The sequence below is a fragment of the Neurospora crassa genome, linkage group IV (genome assembly GCF_000182925.2).
Source record: "Neurospora crassa OR74A linkage group IV, whole genome shotgun sequence".
Taxonomy (NCBI): Eukaryota; Fungi; Ascomycota; class Sordariomycetes; order Sordariales; family Sordariaceae; genus Neurospora; species Neurospora crassa.
In genome coordinates, this window is record NC_026504.1 from 5332260 (window position 1) to 5352965 (window position 20706).

At 51.6% G+C, this 20706-nt stretch overlaps 5 protein-coding genes and 1 non-coding gene across 6 annotated transcripts; 3 read left to right on the top strand and 3 right to left on the bottom strand.

Annotated features, from left to right (window-relative positions):
• Positions 1 to 623: 623 nt before the first annotated feature.
• Positions 624 to 715, bottom strand: NCU15209. Its single transcript has one exon. It is a non-coding gene; the product is annotated as a tRNA-Glu (tRNA).
• Positions 716 to 2784: 2069 nt separating this feature from the next.
• NCU05321 (hypothetical protein) lies at positions 2785 to 5273 on the top strand (the record flags this gene model as incomplete). The annotated part of the gene is made up of 4 exons (XM_956841.1): positions 2785 to 3051; positions 3120 to 3141; positions 3241 to 3930; positions 4183 to 5273. 4 exons carry the CDS (start codon positions 2785 to 2787, stop codon positions 5271 to 5273), a joined length of 2070 nt encoding a protein of 689 aa, XP_961934.1.
• A 772-nt stretch (positions 5274 to 6045) lies between these two features.
• On the bottom strand, positions 6046 to 6894 carry NCU05320 (hypothetical protein; the record flags this gene model as incomplete). The annotated part of the gene is made up of 2 exons (XM_956840.1): positions 6046 to 6536; positions 6702 to 6894. The coding sequence occupies 2 exons, from the start codon at positions 6892 to 6894 to the stop codon at positions 6046 to 6048; spliced, it is 684 nt and encodes a 227-aa protein (XP_961933.1).
• Positions 6895 to 7921: 1027 nt separating this feature from the next.
• NCU05319 (LysM domain-containing protein) lies at positions 7922 to 10403 on the bottom strand. The gene is made up of 6 exons (XM_956839.2): positions 9866 to 10403; positions 9272 to 9775; positions 8959 to 9210; positions 8646 to 8897; positions 8206 to 8570; positions 7922 to 8145 (listed from the first exon to the last, which is right to left on the bottom strand). The coding sequence occupies exons 2-5, from the start codon at positions 9747 to 9749 to the stop codon at positions 8335 to 8337; spliced, it is 1218 nt and encodes a 405-aa protein (XP_961932.2). The 5' UTR covers positions 9750 to 9775; positions 9866 to 10403; the 3' UTR covers positions 7922 to 8145; positions 8206 to 8334.
• Positions 10404 to 10674: 271 nt separating this feature from the next.
• NCU05318 (hypothetical protein) lies at positions 10675 to 12102 on the top strand. The gene is made up of 2 exons (XM_956838.3): positions 10675 to 10924; positions 10994 to 12102. Exon 2 carries the CDS (start codon positions 11071 to 11073, stop codon positions 11896 to 11898), a length of 828 nt encoding a protein of 275 aa, XP_961931.3. The 5' UTR covers positions 10675 to 10924; positions 10994 to 11070; the 3' UTR covers positions 11899 to 12102.
• A 1547-nt stretch (positions 12103 to 13649) lies between these two features.
• On the top strand, positions 13650 to 18870 carry gh18-6 (glycosylhydrolase family 18-6). Its single transcript, XM_956837.2, has 3 exons — positions 13650 to 14128; positions 14182 to 16303; positions 16359 to 18870. Exons 2-3 carry the CDS (start codon positions 14208 to 14210, stop codon positions 18715 to 18717), a joined length of 4455 nt encoding a protein of 1484 aa, XP_961930.1. The 5' UTR covers positions 13650 to 14128; positions 14182 to 14207; the 3' UTR covers positions 18718 to 18870.
• The last annotated feature ends 1836 nt before the right edge of the window (positions 18871 to 20706 follow it).

The following is a 20706-nucleotide window of genomic DNA, read 5'->3' on the forward strand; positions in this document are numbered from 1 at the left end:
CTTTGTCAACCACACCTCCCCCAATAACCGCCAGGCATCTCTCCGGCTCGTTCTCATAGCCTACGGTCTGACGACATTCCCAACCTATCGCGCGACTCCATCACCTTCTCTCTGCTATGACACTCATGGTTGGATGCCACCACGACGCCGCCCTCGGTCTGGAACCTCATCTCCTTCACTCAACTTGAAACCCAACTAGTTTACATTTTCCAGGTTTTGGTCCCGATCCCGATCTTACCGCGGAGAATGCCGACCAACCAACCGTGGGAGTACCGAGTAAAGGAAAAACAAGAAGCCTTGTAAGCCGCCTACGCCGCTTATCCTGCAGCCATATTCCACAGAGGAAAAAAAAACAATTCCTGCTACACAAAGTGTGTGTGCCTCTCAGCCTTACGGGTGATGCCGTGTAATGTGTTTGCGAGTCATGCTCGCACAGTTACCTTTGTTGTCCAGGACCGTATCCGAAAACAAGAATGAAAGCACACAAAAAGAAAAGAAGAAAAAGAAGAAAAACGCTAGTAACCAAGTCAACGGCGTGTCATGTGTGCCGCCTTCGCATTTTCAAGAAAGATACAAGTAAAAGGTGCACAAAGAAAAAAGAAAAAAAAAGATATTGAGTGAGACTCGGATACCGGGAGTCGAACCCGGGGCTGTTGAGAGAGCAGTCACTCCTGAGAAGTGAGAGTCAACGATGTTACCGCTACACCATACCCGATTGAACTGATATGGTCCGATTTTGATGCAAGGGTACACCCGCACCACCCATTATAATTGGAATTACTCCTTGCTGGAAGGGTCGGTCAGTTTTACCTGCTTTCAGTTATATCCCCGTGATGGCATTTCGAATCCCGACAAACAACGTCTGCAGAACAACTTGGCCATCTAAGACGCCCGTAAAAGCCGAATAATATGGGTTGACCGGCTAAAATCGATGTATGCCCTTAACCCTTAACTCGGATTATCATTAGACCTGTTTGGTCGTTGTAACGACGGAAGGGTAGTGCGCTGTCTGCGGAAAAAGGTATCCAAAAGGCTCTCTCTCGGTACTGTATCACAACCTCCATACAAACAAGACTGCGTTTGCTCTTGGGTGATTCGAAAACATTTGGGCAATGCACTACCCCAAGCGCAAAATCTATCAGATACAATGGGAACTGGTCAACGTACTCAACGTAGCTACGGCGTTGACCTGTCCGTTGTGGGTTTTCTGATCTCGTCGTACAAGAACGTTGGTACACAGGAATTTGACTTCGCAATCGCAGTTGGTGAGGAAGACAAGCTGCAGCCTGCAGGAACCCGCTCACCATTACAGAATACGTGCAGTGCAGTGTGTGCAGCTACCGTCTCCAGCTAAGATTTGTCACCCCACCTTCACCAATCTATCTCGGTTTGCCTCTTCCTTCAGCATCGACATCTGAGAGAAAACATACCACGAGGCGCGCACAATCTAAACCGTTTTCTACCTTACGAGCGTACACGTGCTAAAAGGCGTAACAGCCGCCGCAGAGAACGACTTCAAGACTGGTGTTGTCGGGCGTTGGTTGCGGTGCACTTTGCGTGGCAGCGAGCCCAACCAGGTAGGTAGGTGTCGGTGACAGTATTTTTGGAACTATGAATTTATTCCCCAAATTTGCCCCTCCACGTTCATGTTTCATCATGAGAGCTAACGAGGCTTGGTGTTTATCAGATATTGCACGGCCACCACCTTCCACCTGTTCGTTCCCTTTCCTTCGTCCCTTGAGAATTTGCGCGCTCGCATTTGGTAAATGATCGTTGCGCCTCGCATTGTTGAGGCTCTTATCGAAGAATATGTCCTGATATGGCCCGACGGATATGGAATACACGGCTCGCTCCCTCGGACTATACCAAAAGCGCTTTTCCCAGCTTGAAGTCGTCCCTTAGAGGGTGGCGAAAAGGGCTAGTTATGTCTGGCTGAACTCCAACATCGACATGCTTAACTTTGACAAACACGACATTGCTGATTTTCTGTGCCGGTTGCCGAATTGGCTACCAGAACCCGGAAAACATTCGGTTGCTCGACATGAAGACCCACTGGTGGTACACTGCTCACGAAATCAACAGGATCTGTGATGGGGACGTTCGGAGAGCCCAAGCGGGAATGGACATTGGCGCAGGTAATGGGACTCAGGATGACGACCCTGATGCTTTCCACCTCTGTGCCCGAATGCTTAGTACCCTGCAGTCTAGTCTGCGGTATAGGAGGCAGTCCAGCTATTACAGACCTGGGGGATCAGTGTGCCGATATCGAATAATGAGTCGGAACTGGTGAGAGAAGCAGTTGTTTTAAATTTCTGGGGATGCAAGGAGGATCAAAGATCCTTGTCAGGGCCATATTCCCACAAGAACGCTGGCTGAGGGACTCCCGTCCTTTGCGTTTGTTCCAATGGTTTTTTGTTGTGACTTTTCTCTTCCAAAGTGAAGGTGTCCTCTTGATCAAGGATTCTTTTGCGAGGAAAGAGCAGGTTGAGGGTTAGCGTGTGCAGGCTTGATCACCCCCATGGCTGCCGAGTACCCTACAAAACAGGCAAGACCAACCCATGATCGCTCAGATATCAAGACCACCTTAGGCAAGTGGAAAGAACCAGACCTGCACAGATTTGGGGACCAGCTGAGCAGCCCCAGTTCCAGTTTTCGTTTGTTTTGCTTTCTTTCTTCTCGTCGCCATCTCCAGACCCAGATGGGTGCCTTATTCTTTTGCTTCCAACACTCCTCAAGCACTACCCTGTTCCGTTTTGCATACAGAGAATTTCTATAACTCTCAAGATGCCCCTCCCTTACTTCGCTTCGCCCGACAGGGTAATGCGCGCCGCTCAGAGGTTGGAAACACTGGTTGAGATAATGAGGGAGCACCGCCTTAAATTTGTTGCTTTCCGACACGCTGCCCATCTTTATGTCAGGTGGGTCAAGGCCTATGACCGACAAAATCTTGATCCAGAAGACGATGATGATGATTGGGCCGTGGACTGGGAGCATCCGATGGAAGTAAATGATGTCGGCACACTTTTGGCACTGGCTCTGGGCGAGATGGGCGTAGGTGAGAGACTTTGACACCACATTCCTACAGAGCAGCCAGACACTGACGTCTCACTAGCACGCAGATTGCTCGACGTAAGAGGGACGGTACGTATCGAACCTCCATGTTACCCACCTCTGCCACAAAACAATACTGGGCGATACCCAAGCAGATCACCTAACATTCCCGTGCTCAACAGTCATTAGAGCCGCCTGGATTGGATAGAATACTGGAAGATTGCTTGAGACGGCTGTACGTGCTGCTCTACGACATTATCTACTGGGACTTTGGAAGTGCCGTCGGACAGCTCGCCCCTGCCACTCCCGGAGCGCTTCTCGAGAAACCAAAGGACGATGAATGGGTTTTGCGGGAATTCCCGGATGCCGCCGACACCGGAGACTCTACCGATAAGCCCCCTGACCAGTCTAATGACAAGCCCTCTGACGAGGCCACCGATAAATTGACCAAAAAGTCTATCGACAAGTCGGCCAAAGGCTCCATTAACGAATCCACCGATGAGTCCTCCGACAAATCCTCCAATGAGTCCAGCAAAGCCGACCCAAAGGAGGGTAACGCATCAGAAGTTATAGACCCAAAATTCTACGCAGCAGCCAAATCACTGCAACACCTCTGCGAGCAAGAGTTCCACGATTTGAGCAAAGAATACTACGTACACCCAACCGTCAAGAAGCTGTTAGAATTTCATTGGAACATGCGCTCTCGCAAAGGGAAGAAGAAGGCCGACCCTCGCTTTCCATATGCAGCCGAACAGCGTTTTATGACGGTAGATGGCGTATCGGAATTCATAGACCCTGAATTTCTCCCAGCACCACCACCTCCTAAACCTCTGAGCAAGTTGGAATTTCTGGACTTGGTCAACGAAAGAACGACGAAGCGTGAGCCTGGGGAAAGACCGTTCAAAAGGCCGATAAGTCTCAGGACCGCTGAGCTCTTTGGAATTCCGCGTAAAACTTACGATAGCGAGCAGCCTGCCGTAATATTGAGGCGCCGCCAGGTCGCAAAGGTCAAATAGAAAATGAACCAGAGCGTTTCCGCTAATGCCCTGTCTAATCGGCCTGATCTCTTGAGGCGAACCGGAATTGCAAATATCCCTGGACTCTTTCAGCGCCCCGAACAATCTCCTCCAGCCCAAACTACAACGACCGTCGGTCCCTCAAAGACTGCTGAGTCCGCAAAACCCGCCGGAGTTCCAAATGCACCTGGACCCGTACAACGCCCCAGAAAACCTCTGCCCACCGGAACCCCAACGACCGCCGGCCCCTCGAAGACTGCCGAATCACCGAAAAAGCCCACTGAATCCGCAAGTCCAAGTAAAGTTTTTCGGTTCACAGGAATTTTGCAGCGCCCTAAACCCTCTCAGAACACCGGATCCTCGGGGCCCACCAGATTTTTGGCGAGCCCCCAATCCCATACGATCGCTGAATCGTCCAAGACCGCTGAATCGAGAAAGCCCGAAAATGCGTGGCAGACACCTGAGTATTTGAGATCTTTGGATGATTTATGGAGACCTGCCAGAGTCGCAACTGTTCGTAGAACCTCTCAGCCTACTGGAGTTTCTCAGAACACGCCCGCTGAGTCGCCCAAGTCAACCGGACTCTTGGAACCTGCCGAGATTATTCCATCCTCCAATATTCAGCAGCCTGCAGAATCCCCAAAGACTGCCGCTGAATCCTCTGAGTCCACTGGGGTCTCTCGGGCAATCGGAATTCCAAGCCCGCCCGAAGTTGAGAAGCCCGCCGAGTCCCCAAGGTCAGCCCAACTTTTGGAACCTGCTGAAATCTTTTCGCCCCTCAACATCTCTCCAACCCCTAGGGCAAAGAGCCGCTCCCCATCATTGCCGCAGACGCCCACGAGGCTTGGGAGACGGGAAGAAGTCGGTGGCAGTCCGGAGTCTTCGGAATCCAAGATGCTGATTGACGAGGAGGAAGCCGAGAGTCAGTTGGCTGAGACACCTTCCTCTTCTTCTGCAAATGCATCAAGGAAAGCTAAAAAGCGTTCCCCGCCATCTTTGGAGCGTCCTTCGCAAGTTAAGAGGCGCCGAGAGGTTAGTGACTCTCCGGATTCTCCGGAATTCGAGAAACGAGAGACTGAGGGGGAGGGCGAGGTGTCGAATGATGATGAGAAAGACGACGAGAAGCCGTTGGCTGAGTCGTCGTCTTCTTCTTCTGCGACGACATATGGGAAGAAGAGTGAATGGAAGGGCAAAGGAAAGGAGTAAGGGGATTTTCGCTGAGGAGGAGCTTTGTCTTTTCCAGAGTTGAGACGGTGGTTAAAGATGGTTGAACTTCATGGTGGTCCTCCCCCGGAACTCCCAATGAAAACTGCGGAAAACGAGTAACGAGAGCATATCTGGGAGAATAAATCCTGACCTTTGCCTTTAGCAAAGGTAGAACATTAATAGCGTAGCTGGGGCCGCAAATGGCAGGGAACTTGGATAGGTGGCTGTCAGATTTGGTATGAGTAGGACTAGCGGAATAGGTATAATAATCAGCGTCTCGACACATCTGGCACAGTTTGATAGGCGCAAAATCATGTTCAACGTGTACATGTCAACCCAAGTCATTGAGATGGCTCTGCTTGCTGTTCAGGCACTTGGATGCTGAGCGGTTGTAAGAATACTGAACACCCCAGAGACTACTACATTCCACCTTTGCGACACTACACGCATCCATATTTTTCGATTATATCTGTTGACCAATCGTCAAGTCGATCCAGGTTTTAATGATGCTCAGTCGACACTTCCGACCTACTTCCAATATGATACGATGCATATCGCAGTATCGCAACGGTCCATCAACTGGAACGAGCAGTAGTATTGAACTATCAAGGTATGTCCGTCTATTCTTAGGTAACCACTCCCTCTCAATCTACCTATTTAGCTACCTACCTACTAATCTACCTCCTACCTACTTACTAACCTACCCACCTCAAAGCCACCTACCTACTAGGTAGCTCCCTCCACCCTGATCATTTCATCCACTACCTCTAGATCATGCCCCCGCACCACCAGTCGGTTCCCGCTGTCTATCTACTTGTACCACATCCGACACCAACAAAGGCAGAATCTCCGCTTCCCAATCATCCACGATTAGAGAAATACAACTACAAATCCCCTCGATAGCCCCTTCGAAGCTCGGTGCGGGCAATAGGGGGCCTTCTCGCTTGTCTTGGGATTCGGCCCACCATTTGGCGAAGGGGAGCATGACGGGGGATTTGAAGCGCGAAAAGAGGAGTGCGGTCGTGGCGGTGGTGCTTGTGGTGGTGGTGGTGGTGGTGGTGGTATTCTGTGTACTAAAGTTGGTTGCACGTGGTGGTGGTTGTGGTGGTGCACTTGTACTGGTTGGTGGTGCTGGGTTTTGCGGGGAGGGCTGTGAGGGCTGGATATAGGAGGAGGAGGTCTTAGCTGTAGATGCACGTGTAGGAGGTCGGTCTCTGGAGGTACGGCATGTAGCGGGTGCTTGGTCTTTTAGGATTTGTTGGACTACATGCTCTCAGACGGTGTCAGTCAGTACCTTCCCTAGGTAAGTACCCACGTCTCTCTCTCTTTTCATGTCCCTGTCCCTCACGTATTTCAACACCATAGGTATCTCAACACCATCTCACTCCATGCTTCATTCAAATACGCTACCTAGAGGTACATACATACCCAAACAAACATTAGGCCACATCCCCCGAAACCGCCAAAACAGCATCTGATACGCCTTATAGTTTTTCGGCTTGTGCACCTCGCTGTTCTCGAGATCGTCAGCTATGGATACTAGGTGGTTGTGGTTCTCTAGTCCCCATTTTCGGAACTTGTGAAAGGCGGTTTTGAGCTTGGTGTGTAGTGCCGGGTCCATGTTGTTACTATTCTTCAGTGTATCTAGAAAGAAACGTTCAGTGTCAAAGAGGAAGACGAAGAGGGGGTGGATGGGGGTGGTGGGGGATGGTTGGGACATGGTTGCATGTGTCGTAGATTATGTTAGATGAGGAAGGTACCTAGGTAGGGAGGTAGGTAGTGTGGGCAGGGACTAAAGGAGGGGTTCGGCTGGGAAAAAGGTAAGGGAAGATACGGTACCTACTAGAGTATGTGGGCAGATGGGTTGTAAGAAGCTGGCCCAAGTCCTTTTATCCTCGTTGTACGTCGGGTTTCTGTTCTTTTTAGCCCCGGATCAGGCATGAAAAAGATGACTGACGCGGTATGTGTCAGATTTTGAAGCAAACCAGCACGTCGCAGTTTGGCTTGCGGCCTTATGACAACAGAGACACTTGACAAAATCGATCCAAGGAGATGTGAAATAGGAGATGACGGTATGGGGGGACGGCGACTCAGACGCAAAAGAAATTTACTCACTTATGACTGTCTGTCCAGTAGTTTGGCTTTTAGCTAAAAGTCAACCGGCACATGTACAGTCAGAGTGTCTCCCCTCTTAATTTTCCGGCCCATGCCTGGAATTTAGGAGCAAACCCACGAGCGTCAAAAGTAAATGAGATCATTGGGAGGTAACGACCGTCAATTGAGGCCTTGTCAGTTAATCTAGGTACTGCAGCATAGAATCTTGTGCTGGTTTCTCATCTTCCAAACTTGTCCGCAATTCTTTTTCCACCAATTTCACCTCCAAGGAGCGAAGAAAGAGCCAGAAGTACAACACCTCAGGTCGATATTATTTACCCAGAGACTTATTTCTGACTTTGTTCTTTTGGGGATAGTTAGCCATGGTAATGTGAACAATTGCAAGTGTAAGGATTATATGAGCAAACAAAGAAAAAAGAAAAGAAAAGAAAAGAAAAGAAAAGAAAAGAAAAGAAAAGAAAAGAAAAAAAAATGACAGAAGACGGAAGAGGACAGTTGACTTCAGTGTGGTGTGGTGGAGACGGGTTACCTACTCGAAAGCAGCGATTCAAGTTTGCGTGGTGCTCCCTAGAGGTACTAGTAACGACCAACACCAACGCCAACGCCGACAACAGCAGCGATACTAACACCAAATTTGACGTTCGTCGAAAAAAGCACAAATTGTGTGGCGAACTCCATGCGATTGACAGACACTATTCAGACGCGCCAGTGTCGCCATCGAGCCTGACCGCACTGAGTCAGAAACCAGCGGTGGACACTTGTCCGCGAACAAGTCAGATCAAACGAAAAACACCCAGCAGCGATGCAAGAATCTTACAATTAGTTACTAGGTAGGAACCAAGTATCGAGTAGAGGTAAAAAAAAAGACGACCAGCTAACTCGCCAATCCCCTTCTTCTCCAGTCCTCCACCCCTCAACCCAAACATTTTAACACAAACGACCCCTCTTAAACCCCAGTGCAAACATAGTACCCCAACCACAAGTTACTGCAATCAGCATTCACCTGGGTATTGTACTGCCTAAACTGATTAAATGTGATTCCAGCGCTCGACGCGATGCTCGAGCAGCTGTCACCGCTCTTGACCTGGTGGTACCTCTTGCAGTTGCCCGCGATGCCGGGCATCAGGGGAGAGGGAGTCGCGTGGACGCAGACGTAGTAATCGACCCAAAGATTGGAGCATTCTATTACAAATAGGGGTGTATGTGGTTAGTTGGGACAACCAAAAGGGAAAAGTAAAGAAGTAACAAAAAACGTACGAGCATTGATATAGCTGTTATAGCTAAGGAACTGATCAGTGGTGATTCCGTACTTGGCAGCGATGGTGCTGCACTGGTCGCCCGAGGCAACCTTGTAGTAACCGTCGCAGTTGGAGACGATACCGGGCATCTGGGGGGTGTTGGTCGCGGCGGGAGCGGTGGAGGTGGCCTTGGTGGTGGTTGTCGGCTTTTGGGTGACGGCTCCAGGGACGTGGACGCAGACGTAGTAGCCGAGCCAGAGGTTAGAGCACTCTGTGTTATGGGATGTCAGTGATGGGCACTGTAGGGTTTGGATCACAGGACAAATACGTACCAGCGTTAATCTCGGTATTCCAGCTCTTGAACTGAGTTGTGGTGATGCTGTTCTTGGAGGCAATGGTGTCGCAAGAGTCTCCGGATGCTACCTTGTAGAAGCCATCGCAGTTGGCAGCCAAACCGGGCATCTGGGGAGAGTTGGTCGGAGCCGGGGCAGCGGTGGTGCTGGTGACCTTGGTGGTGGTCATCGGGGCAGCCGCGCCGGGCACGTGGACGCAGACGTAATAGTCAAGCCACAGGTTGCTGCACTCTGTATGATAGATCTGTCAGTAACATGTCACTGCACACACTGTAGAGAGATCGAGACATACCAGCGTTGATCTCGGTGTTCCAGGACTTGAACTGCGTGGTGGTGATTCCATTCTTGGAGGCAATGGTATCGCACGAGTCGCCAGAGGCTACCTTGTAGAAGCCATCGCAGTTGGCTGCCAACCCGGGCATAGCAGGGGAGTTGCTAGGGGCAGGGGCGGCGGTAGTCGAGGACGATGTAGAGGTCGAGGAAGAAGTGGTGGAGACCTTGGTGGTAGTGGTCGTCTTGAGCGTGGTGCTGGTGCTCGATGACGAGGACGAGGACGAAGACGGGGTAGGATCAGCAGTGACAGTGCCGATGACGCAGTAGGTCTTGCTGGTGTCAAGGTTGGGGCAGGTGATGCCAGGGTTCAACTTCTTGAGCTCGTCGACAGACTGCCCCCAGCTGGCAGCGAAGCTCTCGCAAGTCGCGCCGGCATCAGCAGTCGTGGCAAAGGCACAGTCAACAGCACGGGGGGAGAGGGCCCGAGCCGAGACCATGGCGGGGACGAGCCCGGCGGCAAGAACTTGAAGGCGTGTCAGCTGCATCCTGGAGGTGTTGGGACTGGTGAAAAGAGAGTCAAAGGCTGGTGTCCTGAAGCAAAGGAGAGACTCACCAAGATGAAGTTCAAACTGCCATCTTATACATTATTGACTGGATATCCTGCGTGATGCCTAGATGGGATGTGTCGACCACCATGGCTTCTCGATGGCCTGTTCTCAAAGTCCCCAAGTTCACAAAGGCCATGGGCAGACCTGGCTGCCGGAGAGATGACAGTGATCCACCGTCGGTGATATCACGGCTGCTTGCATACGAGGAAGATGTTGGAGAGCAGCCATCGATAGTTTGACTGCATTGCAACGTTGACTTGAAAGCGTTGTAGGCTGTGGAGATTGTCGGTGATGTTCGTCAGATATTGATTGTTACGCAGAAAGGGTCTCGCGCTACCAGCCGATGGCCTCTTTGGGAAGTCAGCCCCGTCAGGTAGGCAAGAGAGGAAGGCTGACAGTCAGCCGGAACCTCGAGTGTCGTGGTATGGGAAATGGATACAGTCATCATCTTCTGGCAAATGTGGTGGTGCGACTGTGCGAGTCGTGAAATGGTTCGGCGGCGTACGATGTGACTTGGTAATTACGGTAGAAGATGGGAGCGTGGATACAATCAACATCGACATCTTTTGGAGAACGGGGTGGTCATGGTGGTGTTTGTTACCACATCCTGCGTATCTGCAAGGTCCTTCGGATCGCGGCTCACCAATCAGCAAGGTCCATCCCGGCCAGGATGCGAATCCTCCACGCCAAGCCTATAGCGCAGCCTTGGCAGGCACAGTAAATCGTCCCCTCCGACCCGACCCACCTCGGCTCTTGCCCGCTGCCCTGCCTAGCATGATCTGTGCTCAGTCTCCACCTTTAAACCCTCTTTCCCTGCAAGGCTGTAGCTGTGCCACTCCTTACCGATTCCATTCATCCTCCGACCAGGTTTCTTCGCCTCTCCCGCCAAGCCGGCTATGCGGCCCCCTGGGCTTGCGGGCGACACGATGGACTGTTTGTGTCGTCAGGGTCGTCTACTAGTGTAGTGTAGCGTGTCTTGGACTGTTCACCTGATTCGCCTTTGCCAAGATAGCATGATATTGATGGCACCCACCCTTTCTTTCTTTGTTTGGACCCTTTGCTAGGTAGTCACCAAACCGTTTCCTCCCTTCTCATCCATCGTCGTGCTTCTTTTCAATCTGACACGCTTTCAGTGTTGCCGACGACCACTACATCTCATCTCTGAGAATCACCCAACATCACCGCTTGACACACCACTTATCAGGAAAACATGCACGTTAAACCGTGGACAGCTTGGTCCCTCCTGGCCTCTTTGGTCAGTTTCTGGGCCGTTGCCGATGCGGCCGATTCCGGCATCCTCGAGGTCGACCTTCTCTTCCCGCGCAACGAGACATATGCGCCCACCGAATGGATCCCCTACATCTTTTCCATCCAAAATGCCAAGCTTGCGAAATATCTCCTTCCCGAAATCAGGTACGATGTATGGAACCTGACTGAAGGCGGAAATAGCTTTGGTTACACCCATCAAAACCTACAATGGGCGAACTGGTCCAGCCACGACCCCTACTTTGTCCACCACTTCCACAGCGGCCTCCACGAGGGAAGGTGGCGTCTCAATTGGGAATTCTGGTACATCAGCTGCAACGAGGACTTGTCCAACTTGCACAGCAGTAGCGAACTCGTGAATCGAAACCGAACCGTTGGAAGCATCGAGTTCACCATTCAAGAGGGCGGCCCGGCGGTAGATGTCGTTGCTGCCACGGCCAACGACAAGACATGTTCCGAGGGGAACGGAGCTGCCATCAACATCACCGGCAAGACCAAGGAGGTTGCCCCCTTCGGAATAGAATTGACAGACGATACCTGTGTAGTGGTGGGATCCCCTCAACCGACTCCCACCCCTTGCCAGGTCAAGGTGGACTCGGCCGTTGCCGCCAGCATTTCGGCTTCGTGGACGGCCCATCTGTGTGATGATCTTATAACAGAATACCGTCCGGCCAACTGTCCAGACGACAAGGACAATGCCGCCCAGAGGCTGGCCGTTGCGGGTGTGGCATGCCTAGCAGTCGCAGTGGGCATGTTTGGGTTTTTGGCTTGAACATGATGGGATCTTTGGTAGCACGACTTGATGCAGGTACTTTTACCCTTTATGCAGGAACATGTAGCGTTATGCAGTATGCATGTAATGTAGCCATGACAAACGAGAGCTGTCTTTCTCTTCCTTGATTCCTTCCCGGCATAAGTCTTGTTTTTGTTCCACTCTGTATAATTTTCATACCAACTAATCCAATGCCACTCTCACCCACCCAACGCAAAAGCATTTCCTATGGCACTTTAACTTAGGGCTTACGCCGAGAACCGCAACCAAGTCTCACCTAATGCAAAATCAATCATGATCCGCTTTCACCGCTGTGCCGGGGAAAACCAGAAAATCGGAAATTGCCATGTGGATTCTCCATGTTTTGCCAAGAACCCATGGCGCTTAAGCAAGAGCCTTTAGACGTCGAGCGAGTCGAAGCATTCTCACGATGCTACCTGCCCGCCACGGATTAGCTGAGGAAAACTCTTTTCTTGGCTCATGACCCCTATGCAATGGGAATGTGATTGCCCGGGGCCGAGCAACCAAGGACTCGGGACTATCGGTGGCCATAACAATAACACCAATCCCACGTAATGTACATGGCTCAGGGTTCAAACTAGGCTGCAGCCAGCGAGCCTGCAAGGCAGCTACTTGCATCCATCCATCTCATCTGCCTCTTGACCAGGCCCCTCATCGGAAAGGCAACATTGGGATTGTTGGTTGTGACCGGCGAGACTACCTACCTAGCTTTCTCCGCGGAAAGGATTGTAGAAATGACGGAGGAGGCACCTAAGAATGACCCAGGAAGGGACTTGAGTTTGCCGATTTTCCGGGGGTGAAGAGTCGGCCCTTGCGAAATGGAAGACATTGGATGTCACTGTCAGCACTAAAACAGCAAGGCTACGACCTTCCCGTTAGGTGCAGAACTCCACACAGCAGGTTTTTAGGCTGCATGCGGCTGCGAGGCGTAGCGGTGGGCCGTGATGGATACAAAACGGGAAGTGGAGAGGCCGAACGGATGAACGGACCTAATTGGGCAGACACAGTATGCGAGGCTGCTCCGTGCACAAGGCTAAGTAAGGTACTTAGCCTGGATCCACGTGAACGGTGTGGGTACAGTGTCGGGCTCCTCCACTTCTTCATTTCTCCACATCTCAGTCAGACTCGACATCAACGACACTTTCCTCTCTTTCTCACCACCACCACCATCACCATCACATCCTTCCATCACCTAGGCCACCTCCGACAACGTAGTATCCAATGTCCTGTCATTCTCACCAGGCTGGGACACTGGGCTGATGGGTTGCCACACCGTCATCAGAGCCTCGTGCTCGCTCCGTTGGACGTAATAGGTGAAGGATTCTCAGCCATGGCCTCCTTTGGGACTCAATATACCAAACCTGGGTTACAGTATTGGACAATCCACAGTCCATCATCACCAACAACCCGCCATTGCGAACTTCAGGCAGTCTCGAATAATCGATTGATGGTCCATCCATGTCATCATCAGATGTCCACCTGCAGGCAGAAGTGCTGCTCCCCTGACCAACTTTGATCACAACAACGCGAAATTGAGGTGCGGATCCCGAACGGACCATCTTTTAGACCCTCGCATGGCTTGGTTACATCTTTGACGGGCACCGTTGCATTCTGTGATTCCGCCACTACGTCCAGGTACCCAGCCCTACAGGGTTAACATGTTCCGTCCACCTTCGGATGCTTACAACCCAGCACGAACTCCTTGTTGTTGTTTTTTCCACACCCTTCGGGCTCTAGCTACGAAGTTTCCGTGAAGAATTGTCCGTCAATCTCCGCTCATGGTGCCCTCCGGAATCCTTGAGGTCGTTAGTCAAGCAATAAATTGCTACGGATCAGCAAAAGAATAATCATACCCTTCGCATCTTTCGGCAAACACTCGCCGCCAATATTCGCCTCTTGCACGTCAGCCTCGGGATGACCGTACGATGAGGGTGATAACCCTTGCTAATGCTACATCTCAGTGGATGGAGGTCTGATGCCTTGGGGGTTTTGGTTCCTTGGACGCTGGAGAGAGTGAGAGTGAGTGGGCGAGTAGGGGTCTGACATGTTTAATGACTTGGAGGCAATAACTCGCCGACATGGAGAGCAAAGAAAGCTATAAAGATCACTTTCTTCGCTGCTGCCGTTGGTTCAGCATGATCGAGGTCCATTAGTTCCATCTGCTTTTCTGGCCATCAAGGCCTGTGTTGGACTGAACCGTTGTTTACATGTAAGTGGTTCCCGAAACTCAAAACCCACAACTCGATCTAACCTGGTTACCAGTCTCTACCAAACTCCATTGTATAACCATGGTGGCTTCATCGTGGTTCACGGCGGGTATAGGGGCTCTTGGCCTCTTGCTCTCTGCTGATGGAGTCCTGGCTGCCAAACAACCGGCTTTCCGATTCCCTTCGAGCCCAGCCTACCGCGATGTATGCCCTGAGCGATGCATCGTTTCCGGGCCAAACTCAGGCAACTGGTCTGTCTATCCCAACTTCAAGCAGATCAAAAAGTGCACTCAGACCATGTTCTACGACTTCAACCTCTATGACCAAGTCGACAATCCCGACTCCAACTCCCGCATCGCTGCTTGCACTTCGTTTGGTCCTGACTTCTCCTTGTTACCCCCCAACAACTCGGCCGCACGAATTCCTTCCCTTGACCCTGTCAACGTTGATTTCGAAGTCGGCTGGAAAGAGGAGGGTTTTGGCCTGGCTGCTGCCGGGCTCCGGTCTCTGATCAAGCAAATCCGCAAGTATGTCGAAAATGGACATGGGGCCACTGAGGAACCCCTCATCGTTTATGCTCAGTCTGGTCAAGCCACTGTCGGTCTCTACATCGGCCAAGGTCTGCAGAACCAAGGCCTTAGCGAGTCGGCCCTGAGTATCTTGCAGGACAACCTCGACACTCTCAATGTCTCGACACCTAGCCTGGCCATGCAGCTTTGCGGCCCTGGCTACGACAGCGCCCATACTTTTGGCGTTATGCTTACCAGCAATGCTACCTTTGCTCCCATCCAAGACGCCATCAAGACCTGGGCCAATGCCACTTGCTTGTCCTTTGCGGGCTCCAAGAGTTTCGCCGGCGAGGCTGTATTCACCACGCCGCTTCTGCCAACAAATGGCACTGTTGGGTCGAACTCCACCATCGGCTCCAACTCCACCATCCAGGCTAGGGGACTCGGTCGCAGGTATCACAGGGCTCTCCATGCTCGTGCCGAGTGCAAGAGTGTGCAGGTCGAGTCTGGTGATAGCTGTGCGTCACTGGCCACAAAGTGTGGTATCTCGGGCGCTGACTTCACAAAGCTTCATCCCGACTCCGACTTTTGCGCCAAGCTGAAGCCAAAGCAGCACGTCTGCTGCACCACCGGAGATCTTCCTGATTTTCGTCCCGTCCCCAACTCTGATGGCTCTTGCTTCTCGTACCAGGTCAAGGCCAATGACAATTGCGCCAACCTTGGTGCCGAGTATGGCCTGACCAACGAGGACATTGAAGGCTTCAACAAGGACACCTGGGGCTGGAACGGCTGTGAGCTTCTGTTCAAGGACACCATCATGTGCTTGAGCAAGGGATCCCCGCCTTTCCCCGCCCCGATCGCCAACGCTGTGTGCGGCCCGCAAAAGCCGGGCTCCAAGCCGCCGACGGATGGCTCCAAGATTGCCGACATGAACCCTTGCGCTCTCAACGCCTGCTGCAACGTCTGGGGCCAGTGCGGTATCACCAAGGACTTTTGCGTTGACACCAACACCGGCGCTCCAGGGACTGCCAAGAACGGCACCTACGGCTGCATCTCCAACTGCGGCACCGACATTGTCAAGGGCGATGGGTCCGGCGCCATCAAGGTTGCCTACTTCGAAGCCTACAATCTCGGCCGAGACTGCCTCTTCCAGGATGCCTCGCAAATCGACACCTCCCAGCACACCCACATCCACTTTGCTTTTGGTACCTTGACCCCTGACTATGAGGTCGAGGTCGGCGATGTTCTGTCCTCTTATCAGTTCCAGGAGTTTAAGCGTGTCAGGGGCGCCAAGCGTGTCGTGTCGTTTGGCGGCTGGGACTTTTCCACTATGCCTGCCACCTACTCCATCTTCCGCAATGGTGTCACCTCCGCCAATCGTCTCAAGATGGCCACCAACATTGCCAACTTTATCAAGGAACACGATCTCGACGGCGTTGATATCGACTGGGAATACCCCGGAGCACCTGATATTCCTGGCATCCCGGCCGCCAGCCTGGATGATGGCCCCAACTATCTCGCCTTTCTCGTCATTTTGAAGAACCTGCTACCTGGAAAATCGATCTCCATCGCCGCCCCCTCCTCCTACTGGTATCTAAAGCAGTACCCTCTCAAGCAGATCGGCGCCGTAGTGGATTATATTGTATATATGAGCTATGATGGCCATGGGTACGTTTTTATTTTTCATCAATAAGTGCGATCATTTTGCTAACTCCGGAAACAGGCAATGGGATGCGGGTAATCGATTCTCTCAGGAGGGCTGTGACACCGGCAACTGCCTGCGCAGCCAGGTCAACCTGACGGAAACCAAGCAGTCGTTGGCCATGATCACCAAGGCCGGCGTTCCCGGAAGGAAGATCATCGTCGGCGTGACTAGCTACGGTCGCTCTTTCGAAATGGCGCAGCCCGGCTGCTGGGGGCCCAGCTGCACTTTCACCGGTGACCGCACGAACTCATACGCGAAGCCTGGTGTGTGCACCGGCACTGCGGGCTACATTGCCGACGCCGAGATTGCCGAGATCATGGCCGGAACCGGCTCGAAGCGTTCAGGCAGAGTTACGGCTAGCTTCGTCGATGCAAGCAGCAATAGCGACATTCTTGTGTACGATAACACCCAGTGGGTTGGCTATATGAGCGCTGCCACCAAGAAATCCCGCGCAGCGCTTTACACGGCGTGGGGAATGGGAGGCACCACGGACTGGGCCAGCGATCTGCAAAAGTACAACGACGTTCCCTCGCCTGCCAAGGACTGGAACTCTTTCAAGCAAGCCATCCGTGCCGGCTTGGACCCTAAGGGTGACGATGGCGTTCGTGATGGTAACTGGACCAAGTTGACCTGCGACAATGACTACACCATCAACTGGGACGACCATACGCCTGAGGAGATCTGGAAGAAGCTCAATGCGGACGCTGCGTGGGACGATGTCGTCAGGAACTGGAAAGACAACAACCGTGGCAGACCGGGCTTCAGCTTTATGGACTCGGTTGGTCTTACCCTCGGCATGGGAGCCGGAGGCACCGCGCAGTGCGGCACGCTGGGCAAGCACGACAATTGCGACAAGACCGAGGATTGTCCCGACAGTGCGAACGGGGACAGGTCTGGTCCTGCAGCGCAATTGATCTGGAACTCGCTGGTGTGGATCCATGAGGCTTACCATGAGTACTACGACGCTTTGTACGACGTTGCTGGCATCATCAGCACGTCCCTTGATAACATGGAGGATACATTCGCTCCTATTCCAGCGCCGCCTGACAACAAGTGGACGTATCTACTAATCGATCTGATCACTCTCGGAACACTCTCGGTTGCCGGCCCTTTTTTCAACACGCTGCTCAAGAACACCGCGTATTTCATCGAAAAGGAAGGTTCGGCTCTTGACAACCTCAAGGACACCACCTTGACCTTGATCGGCCAGAGTACAACCATCGCCAAGGACGTGCTACCCAGCAAAGACTCCCCCTGGACACCCGAGGCCCAAAACGAGTACTCCAACTACATGGGCCAAGCCATCGCCGGCTGGGCCAACGTCACCTCCCTCTCCCTCGAAAAGTTCTTCGAGGCCACCGACGACACGCTCGACGCCATGGGCGAGCTCATCTCGGACGGCAAGCTGATCCGGGGCTCAACAGGCAACAACGTGATCGACGGCTCCAACCAATCCAACGACCTGCGCGCCAACCTTGCCAAGTCCTTCTACGCCTACGCCATCCCCAACCTCTGGCGTTCCGCCAAGACGTACGCCTTTGTGCTCGACTCGGGCATCTCGTGCAGCACCTCCAACCCGCTCGGCGAGTACCTCGAAGACGACACCATGAAGGATACGGGCGCCTGTGTCGACGGCACGTGGTACTACCTCGTGCACCCCGACGGCGACAGCAAGAAATGCCAGTGCCAAATCGTCGGCGACCACGGGCCCTGCCAGACCATCTGCCGCGACAACAAGTTCTCCGCGCCGCCCGGCATCGGCTCGCTCAGCAACTTTGGCGGTATCTCCAAGGACGACTTGATCACGGGCTCCGTCCGCACTTACAAGCAAAACGGCCAAAAGAACGGTGGTTCCTCCCCCGATCCGCGCGACGGCGGCACCATCGATAACCTCCTCAAGGTCGACGTCACCACCCCCGGCTACGTCCGTCTGCCCGTCTGCTCCCCCGAGCGCGCCTTCCAGTCCTGGGACACCTCCAGCAAGGGATCATCCGACAATTACCCGTGCGACATCCCGCCTGGCAAGAACGACTGCGGCGACTCGAGCTTTGAGAACCAGACGTCGGACGCCAGCCCCAGCGTGGACGATTGTCTGGCGATCATCAAGAACATCCAGGGCGACGGCGGCACCGAGTGGACGACGCAGGTGGTGGGCAAGAACCAGCGCGAGATTGCCAAGGCGGGGTCATGCGCTTTTGGAGTGGAGGCGACCAAGGTGAATGGAAACGTCAACTTTAAGGTGGGTGGCCAGGATGTGATTGATATTATCAATGAGGCGATCAACAGGTTTGGGGGAGGGGGCAAGGTCGGCGCCAAGGGGGATATGAGTTGCAATGGTAACGTTCATGGGCAGGATGTCAAGTGGGGGATTTACTAGATGGTCTATGCTACTCAACGCAGTAGTATAGGTCTGGGTGTTGAAGGTTTATCTACGCACACTTGTGGTCTTTATCACTTCTTTTCTTTCTTCTTTTCTTTCTTTGTAGGCTGTGTTAGTACCCTGGTAACTCAATACCATTTTCCCGTCTTCATCCAAAATTTATGCAATACAGTATATCATGCATTATACCCCCGGGATACCTACCTAGTATTCTTTACTATCAGCCCTCCTTGTACCTTCCGGGCGGTCGAGACATCATCGTACCTACTTGGTACCTGTGATCGGTCTGCTTCATTGCACTGTTTGGCCGTGGAATTCCATTTAATCGAGCCAAACAACAAACAAACCACACCAATCATACATAGGTAGGTAGCCTTCCTTCTCTGTTTCAAAAGCTGACCGACCCCATCTCGCCCTGACACTGACAAAAGTTTTGAGCCCTTTGACATTATACCTTAGGGATACACTCACTACACATCCAAGCGTCTTCAATATACTTTTGAACTTGTCTGTCGCTTACCTAGGCAATTCCTAGATGGGGAATATCCCAAAGGGACGCTAGCCGATGTGTTTTTGAACCATTGTAATCCCTATTCTAAATTTGCAATGGTGTTTTAAAACTAACATAAGTAGAACAGTTTTGTTAGGGGTGAAACGGGGTCGACTAGCGTTTAAAATAGAGAAAGGAAGGCTATGATTGGTGTGGTTTGTTGGTTCAGTTGAATGGAATTCCATGGCCAAACAGTGCAATGAAGCAGGACGATTACAGTAAGATATACAAGTATTATGATATCCTTGGACCTTTACCCAAAGGGCGTTTCGTCGGCTTTCGTATCCCTTTTCACTTTGACATCAGTCTTTTGATACTAGATAAAATGATGGTTACAGGGGACAAAATACCTAACAGAGTATTCCGTACGTGTTGCGTTTATATTGTAAGGCTTTTCGTCTTCTTGGAATCGAGTAGACACCTTTGCTAATGCCTATGTTACTCTTAATAAGGTGTTTTTGACTTAGTTTAAGGTGTTTCTAACTCAAATTAGGCTGTTTCTGACTTAATTCAAGGTGTTTCGGTGTTCCTCACTAGCCGTTGCTGGACTAACAATGGTGACTCTTTCATATTCTGTGTGTACATTGTCAAATAGTCCCCGTGGTTACTCGCTAGGGATAGTTACAAGGAACTCATGAATGACACTCTATATATTCATACTATACGTGAAGAAATCTTCGCTTACATATCTAGCTCCTTGAAGCCTCGAGTACGAACAATTCCTGGTATTCTATCATGGGGTGCTAAACATTTGTACCAAACCAAAAAAAAAAAAAAAAAAAAAAAAAAAAAAAAAAAAAAAAAAAAAGAAAGAAAGGAAAAAAAGACTGGTTTCCGTCAGGTTGACCTGGCTGCGCAGGCAGTTGCCGGTGTCACATCCCTCCTGAGAGTATTCATTACCCATTAGGCTGTGCGAGCTGAAAGTTCTTTGATGTTTACGGGTATAGAAGATTTCAAGAATTTCACTAACGATTTGTGCCAGCATGCCTTGAATAGAAAGAATGTAAGTATCCTCTTAAAACGTACCTAGTCACGCTCCGGGATAGTAGCTTATTCATGGCCAAATATCAAATAGTATACCTTCTCCTTAGACTCACTCACTTCTCTAAAAGTCTCTAATCCTTCCCTGATTACCTACATTCTCAATTTTCTTTAGGCCGCCGATTCTAAGAAATCTTACTTCAAAAGGTCCTTCACACTCTTACATCCTCAACCATCACCATTTCGTATCCCAACCTAGCGTGCCGCACTGCGTGGTGCCTCCGGGGGGCGGGCATCCAGCCAAAACACGACCAAAAATCCAAAACGCCAAACCAACATCTGCTAGATCTGGTTGCCGAATGCACAACGGTTATTATCGAGATGGACCTGTACATTACGATCGTTCTTATATAGATACCCGTATGTTGGGCAAAAAAACTTTGGTGTAGCCAGGG

Excerpts from the sequence above, each read along its gene's own strand:
- NCU05319 (XM_956839.2), bottom strand. The coding sequence starts at position 9,749 with ATGGTCTCGGCTCGGGCCCTCTCCCCCCGTGCTGTTGACTGTGCCTTT. Across the intron at positions 9,211-9,271 it reads GAACACCGAGATCAACGCTG|AGTGCAGCAACCTGTGGCTT; the intron begins GTATGTCTCGAT and ends TCTATCATACAG. Across the intron at positions 8,898-8,958 it reads GAATACCGAGATTAACGCTG|AGTGCTCTAACCTCTGGCTC; the intron begins GTACGTATTTGT and ends CCCATAACACAG.
- NCU05318 (XM_956838.3), top strand. The coding sequence starts at position 11,071 with ATGCACGTTAAACCGTGGACAGCTTGGTCCCTCCTGGCCTCTTTGGTC.
- gh18-6 (XM_956837.2), top strand. The coding sequence starts at position 14,208 with ATGGTGGCTTCATCGTGGTTCACGGCGGGTATAGGGGCTCTTGGCCTC. Across the intron at positions 16,304-16,358 it reads ATGAGCTATGATGGCCATGG|GCAATGGGATGCGGGTAATC; the intron begins GTACGTTTTTAT and ends CTCCGGAAACAG.